The sequence below is a fragment of the Ricinus communis genome, chromosome 10 (assembly GCF_019578655.1).
Source record: "Ricinus communis isolate WT05 ecotype wild-type chromosome 10, ASM1957865v1, whole genome shotgun sequence".
Classification (NCBI taxonomy): Eukaryota; Viridiplantae; Streptophyta; class Magnoliopsida; order Malpighiales; family Euphorbiaceae; genus Ricinus; species Ricinus communis.
The window spans coordinates 2,393,125-2,400,639 of record NC_063265.1 but is presented as its reverse complement, the minus strand read 5'-3'; the positions used below and the strand labels follow the sequence as shown (position 1 = coordinate 2,400,639).

The 7,515-nt window shown below is 30.2% G+C and overlaps 1 protein-coding gene across 1 annotated transcript; it reads left to right on the top strand.

Moving 5' to 3' along the window:
- The first annotated feature begins 481 nt into the window (after positions 1–481).
- Positions 482–3,431, top strand: LOC8280757 (WEB family protein At1g12150). The gene is made up of 3 exons (XM_002522831.3): positions 482–731; positions 1,191–1,398; positions 1,582–3,431. The coding sequence occupies exons 2-3, from the start codon at positions 1,216–1,218 to the stop codon at positions 3,049–3,051; spliced, it is 1,653 nt and encodes a 550-aa protein (XP_002522877.1). The 5' UTR covers positions 482–731; positions 1,191–1,215; the 3' UTR covers positions 3,052–3,431.
- The last annotated feature ends 4,084 nt before the right edge of the window (positions 3,432–7,515 follow it).

The following is a 7,515-nucleotide window of genomic DNA, read 5'->3' as shown; positions in this document are numbered from 1 at the left end:
TGTTTATTATTTATTTATTAAAACTAATAAATACAAAATAAAAAGAAAAATCATTGCTATTTTAAAAGATGAAATTCTAAATTTTAAAATAAAAGTAATTAATCGCTCATTAGAATGTGATTGAATCTGTAATAATTATATAATAATTCTGACTTTCAATTTTAACCCTTATAATATATTCTACCTTTAAATATTATCCATTTTTCTTGTTCTTTATCCAATTTTTTCTTTTTCCCATATCAATCATATAGAAAAAAAAACTGAATTAAGGATTTAATAATGATCCCTTAGTCTAGTGGTAAGATGATAAGAAATTTATTAATCTGAATTTTATCAAATAGTAAACTAAAATAAATAAAATTAAAAATTAAGGTCAGTTTTGCTTTAAAATCCAAATTTTGTAGGGATTGTACTAGACCATCAAAACTTGCACAAAACTCGCAACTTGTACATCCAAAATAGCAAATACTAAAGAGCAGAATTCTACAATGCCAACACCACAAAACAAGCAACCTTTTCTCTTTGAGGAGTTCCTTTTGGTTCCAACGAATTTGGGGTTTCTACACAAAAACCACAGAAGATATAAACTGAAAACAGCAAAATTTACTTTTTCTTTTTTCTTATTTTCTTTCATAGCTTCTTGAAGAAATTCTTTTTTTTTTTTTTAAAATATATTTTTGAAAATCCATTCACTTTAGTTAGCACATTCATTGGAGTTGAGTCACTTTCAGGTATTACCCTGTGCATTCTTTTATGATTAGATCTTCATAGAACACCATTTCTTGTTTGCTACTTCTTTGGATTCTATAATATTTTTGTAACTCTTTTTAATTATTTTATTAATTAGTCTGCCTGCTTATAGGGTTGAGACATGTGACTTAATCCTATTGCATATTGTTTGCTAAATTATCATGCATCCAATTAATCTCAATTCATTTTTCAATTCAATATTGTCAAGTCTTATAGTGCATAATTATTACTCTTGATACATAATTACAAATAGGGTTATCTTGCATTGAGCATTTGTTAGATAACTTGGTTATTATTATTATTATTTTTACTTTTGATATGATTTTGTGTCATCAAAATGTGTAATCTATTTTGGAGAGATTTTTTTTTTTATTCTTACTTTTTCTTTCAATTATATTCTAAACATTGTGAATAAAAATCATGGGTTCAATTTCTTGCAGGTGAGAATTGAAAGGGAGAAAAAGAATGGTAAAAATCCGTTCAACAGACCACAACAAGAATTTAGGATCTCCGAAGGTGGAGGTGGGAGAGATTGATACAAGAGCACCATTTCAATCTGTTAAAGCAGCTGTTAGTTTGTTTGGTGAAGTAGCTACCTCCAAGGATAAAGATAAGGCTACAACCAGGAAATCCAGGCTTTCTTCAGAGGTAAAAGAAAAAGAAGAAAGAAAATGACATGCCAAGTTATGTTAATCATTTGTATAGTATATATATAATTGCTACTTACAAGGAAATCAACATATCCTGATAACCTGATGATTAAAAATTCATAAATATGTTTTAAGAAACTTATTTAATTCTGCAATTGATAAGTGCACTCAATTGTGGCAGAATGTGTTGGACAAGGAGACTCAACTTTTGTTGGCTCAAAGAGAACTTGAAAAGTACAAGCTCCAATTACAGACAGCAGAGACTGTAAACGCTCGAGCAAATTCTGAACTTGAAAAGGCAAAGATAGCATTAAATGCTTTGACCACCAAGCTCAATTCTGCAAATGGGTCTAAGTTATCAGCAATTGAAGTTGCAGAAGCTGTTAAGAAACAGGCTAAGCAACTCGAAGTGGAACACTTGGGAAATGCTGCTCGCAAGCAAGAATTGGATCAGGAAAGAGAGCAATACACAAAAATTGTAACTGAACTTGATCTTGCAAAGCAAGAACTGACAAAAGTTCGACAGGATTTTGATGCTGCCTTGGATGCAAAATCGGCTTCGTTTCAACAGGCAGCAGAAGCACAACGTTTGGCGAATATGAACGCACAACGAGTTACTGAACTTGCCAAAGAAATTAGAGCTATGCAAGAATCAAACCAGCAATTAAAGCTTATCTCTGCACAAGCTCAGGAACAAATAGCAAGCATTGTGGCAGGGAAAGAAGGTCGTATACAAGCTTGTAAAATAGCTAAAGAAGAAGTGGACAAGAATTTGGAGTCTTTGAGGCAAGACTATGACCCTGAAATGACAAGAAATCTTGAAGTGAAGCTTGTAGAAACAACTGTGGGGATTGAAGCTTTACAAGAAGAGATGAGAAAAGCGCATGCTTTCGAAATGAGCGCTGTGAAATTTATAACAACTGAGCTGAATGAAGCAACAAAGACACTTCAGGAAGTTGTCGAGCAAGAGGCTTTGCTTAGAAATATAGTTACTTCACTTAAAAACGAACTAGAAGATGTGAAGAAGGAGAAAGGTGAATTGCAGATGAAAGAAGTCAAAGAACTTGTTAAAGAAAGAAAAGATCCTGACGGGTTATCTGATGAGCAAAGATCAATGCTTGAGAAGCTATCAACAGAAACAGAAATAGCAAGAAGGGAAGCTGAAGAGATAAACAAAAATTCTGAGAAACTGAAGCAAGAAGCTGTAAAGGGTAGATTAGTAGTAGAAGAAGGAAAGAGGAAGCTAGAGATTGTTCTTGCAATGGTTGAACAAGCCAAAGAAAGAGAAAGGAGAGCTCACGATGAGATGAAAGTCTTATCCGAAAAACAGAAGAGTGAAAACATTGATTCTGATAATCATAACACAATAAAAATGTCGTTGCAGGATTTTGAGTTGTTAAAAAAGAAAGTGGAGGAATGTGACAATATAGCTGAAGCAAAAGAGATAGATGCCATAACTGAAGTGGAAGCTAGCAATGAAAGAAAAATAGCAGCAGAGAGAAAGATGGAAGAGAATTTGAAGTCAATTGAAGAAATTAAAGAAGCAACTGAAATCGCTTTGAAGTCAGCAGAGATGGCAGAAGCTGCACAAAATGTTGTTGAAGGTGAACTCAGAAGGTGGCGCCAGAAAGTTCCTGTCACAAGTCCTTAATTATTATCACTATTATTAATTCCAGGTTCAACAGGTACATATACATTAGATAATGCAATAGGATTATGATTTCCCTGACAATTCTAGTTGCTGAAAGATTGGAGGAGACAAAATCTACTCAAAACTTCATAATTGCTAAATCCACATGAACGTGACGCTGTGCTGTATCCTTTATTGTTCTTTGCTGTAATGTAATGTAATGTGATGCCTCTTAAAGATTTGCTTATTATTGAGTCATAAAAATGTTTCCTTTAGAGATATTTTATCTTTTTTATTTTTACTTTGCAAATGAACAAGGCTCAATTTGCCCCTGAACTTATGTCCAAGGGTCAAATAGACCCAATTTAAACTATGAAGTAAGAAACATTGGGATTGCCTTCTTTCCAACTTCAGCAACTCCTAACAATGTACTTTCAGTTTTTGCCTCTGATTATGGAGGAAAAACAGGTAACCTTGGCATTCATGTGAACATCATTCTGCAAGTGTGCAGCACTCTCACAGTTTGTGGGATCAAATATTTATTTGGGTGACATTAGATTAGAGATCAGTCTATATTTTAAAGAGTTACAACTAGTTTAATTATATCATTGCATTGGAAGAATTAATTATAAGGTGACAATTGGCATTGATATAGGAGATTAATTATTAGTGCTTTAAAGTTATACAAATTTTATCTTGTGAAGCCTAAATATTCCTGATTCATTGCTTTGAGGTAAAAATTTACCATCCAGATCACAATTCAGAGCAAATCAAACAAAAATTGATTCAACAAGTCAAGTTTTAATTATTATCTATTATACATATCCATCAAATAAAAAAGAATTACATTATTACATTTAGATGATTTTTAATTTTTTATACATAATTTTATATGGTATTTCTGTTTAACTTTTTTGATTCATCTTTTACACAACGGCAAAAATTTCAATTTCTTTTCACTTTTTTTGATATGTTTATCCATGATAAAGTGCATGTAATTCGTTTATTAAATTAATTTTTATTGTATTAGAAATTATATTCGTACCACTCATTGGATTGTTATGATGTCCAATTGGACATCCTCTTTCTTAGAGCTAACTTTTAAATAAGTTCTATCGCTAAGTTATTTGGTTATTATGTGATGTACATGTATGAATTGAACAACCTCTTTCTTGAACTTAATTTTTAAGAATGGATTCTATCCAAATCTATTTATCATGTTACATATACTAATTTGGAAAAAATTAGGCTTAATATATTGTTTCACTTCTATATTTTTTTATGTTTGATCTCTGACACCCTTGTACTTCTATTTTAATTAATTTCATATTTCAACTTTTATTTATAATTGATTTTATTCCTAAATATTATTTTTAACATTCGATCTCATTTTATTTTTTGTCAGTGTGAGAATAAGAGCGTATTGTTAAACACTGAGAAGCATGTGAAGGCATTATAAATTGTGATGTGCATATAACACTCTTTCTCCACTTTCTTATAATGAAGAATGGTGATCCTATTTCTAACCAAAAAAATGAGGGACTAAAGGTTTTTATAATGATTTTATTCCAATTTAAGCATTTGTGATTTGGAGATTTATATTCTTTTAACTGTTATTATTTAATTTTTACTAAAATATGTCTATATCATAGCAGGTGTTCACTGCATGCTTCTCTTTTGCATTTTCAGGAATGAAATCAATTATAAATAAAAAATTAGGATGTGAAATTAGTTAAAATAGAAATACATGGGTGACAAAGATCAAATATGAAAAAGACATGGATGAGATAATGAATTAGCCAAATAAAATTTATATGCCTAATGTGTTTGATAAATTTGTTTAAAATATATATATATATATATTTACTTTTAATGCATCCATGTACACATGTGTAAAACTTTATAATTTTACATAATTTCTCCACTGTTGATTTCCTCCACATCTAATGACTATGAATTTTTTTCTCATTCTATATTCTCTCTCCTATTCATTAACTAATTATATTTTCTAATTAACTGTTCATCTATGACCAAATTTTATTTCTTTTTTACTTACACTTTTTTTTTTTCTTTTGATACTGAAAGAGGGCTTACTATTTAATAACGCTACAAGAAAAATAATAATAATGTTAATCTCTTATGACCCAAAGTACATCTTTTTCTAATTTTTCCTTTATTATAGCAATGTATATATTATAACAAAACATGTAGACAAATAGTATTATTCATACTATTTTAATAAGAGAAAAATTTATTTATAATTATGTTATTTTAATATGCTAAAAACTTTTATATGTGATTTTCGAGTGAATTATTTTGCCTTTTCAATTGTGGTTAGTGATACATGGTATGAATTTTATTAAGCGAATCATTTTCTCATTCTAATTATGTTGAAGGATATATATGTATGAACGCCATCAAACAGATCATCTTACTTTTCAATTTATTTCTTTTTTATCTATTTTAATTTTTAGTAGTGGTGGTTAGCTATAATATTTTAATAAATTTGATAGTATCTATAGATTGCCAATGTATTATATGATTCTAATATCAGTATTTCAATTCGGTGTATTTTTCTATTTAAGTTTTTCTAGTTGTAAATGAAGTCCAATGGAAAATCTAATTAATATATATACCAATTTTAGTCTATCATCAAAAATGTGTATACTATGTTTAGTGTCACGGACTTGGTCTTTCTACCAATGAATCGTGCGGCACTAGCTACTTTCTACACTCAAACAAGTAAGCTCCTTACGGGGTGTGACAATAGCGACGGAATTTCATTTTAATTTTTAGAGGTGCTAAACCTATAACAAGAATTTTCAATAAAAAAAAATTTAAAATGAAACATACATTTAACTCAATGTTTAGATGAAAAAAAAAAAAACTCAATGCCTAGAGACAAACTTTTCTTTCTTTCTTTTAATTAAAAAAAGCGGTTCAATTTTTTTAAGAAAAAAGCTTTTGGGAGGGTGATACCAGTTGCATTTTTGTCGTTTAATCATTTGTTTTGGGGCATTGATGTGAATAAATATTCTCGGTACTAAATTTAGCATTTAATAATTATTTTAATAATTGATTACTATAAGTACCATATAAATTAGTATTGTTACAAATATTTAAATTATATTGATTTGGTAAATTTTAAATATAATTTTGTGATTTTAAATAAATAATTCAAATTTTATTTAAAGTGGTTTTAATACGAATGTTTGTTCTTAAAATATAAATAGATCTAAATTGTATTATTTATTATCTATCTTGGATGGTAATTATAATTTATTATATGTTTAAAACTAAATACTATATATAAGTATATATATGTATGTATATTTGTGTAAAACAAATAAAACAATCAAATATAAGGGTTAGTGCAGCTATCTATTTTAGGAGGGGGGACTAAACACATTTTTCCTACTTTGTAAAATTGCAATCAGACTCCTCCCTCTTCCCCTTGTTCTTCTCCCCGTATATCACCTCTCTCTCCCCTACACCTTCCATTTTCACCTAAAGCTTGTTGTGAGCCGCCCTTGATGTCACTAGCCCATCCCTACCATTCTTTCCACCTGGAACTGTCGAGGAAGAGGTGTTTTGAGAGGAGAAAAACTCTCCTCTTCATTGCCACCTATGGATCAACCTCCTCTCCCTGCCCATTACTCCATCTGAAGTAGGAAATAGGATCCTCACCCTCCAAAGCCTTCGAACCAAATTTACCTCGCCTCAATCGTTGCCAACAACCTCCATATAGCCTCACCAGAGCTGAAACTTTCCAGCCTTGATCCAGTGGCTTCAGATGAGTTTCAGGCGAATGTTGTTGCATATTCAGGTTTTACATGTCTCATGCTTTACGTAGACACCTTCATATTCGAAACAGTTGACTGTACTGGCTTTCGGACCCTGGTGTTTCCAGGACGCATAAGATTTTAAATTTTTGGTTCGATATAATTTATTTGGACCCGATAAATTATTTAGAGATTATTAAAAAATATTAACTCAATTAATTATTAATTAAAAATAATTAATTAATAGTTGAGTTGTAAATAGTATGAATCTATTAATGTAATTAATTATTATTTGGATTGTAATAATAGTTGGCTGTAAATAATTAACTAAAGCACCATAAATTTATTACGAGGTTATTGAGATTAATAATTAAACCAGTTGAATTATTATTATTGAATATGGTGTTGTGATGTGTTACGAAGTCGGAAAATTAATGCAGATATGGTGACCCGATTCCTATAAAATATTTAATAATTATTAGAAGTGTTTTTAGCAGGTTCTTGGAGCCGTTTTACGGGTGGTAAACGTCTATATTTTAGAGGAGATTCTGTCAAATTTTCAGTTGAATTTTCAAGTCGGAATTCTTAGATAGTCTAATACTGTGAGTTTAGGCCTAGGGTTAACTATGAAATATTTGTATTGATTGAATTATTTCTATAATTAGATAATCCGGTGGTTCAGCCAGCTCCGCCCGAGGCGTAG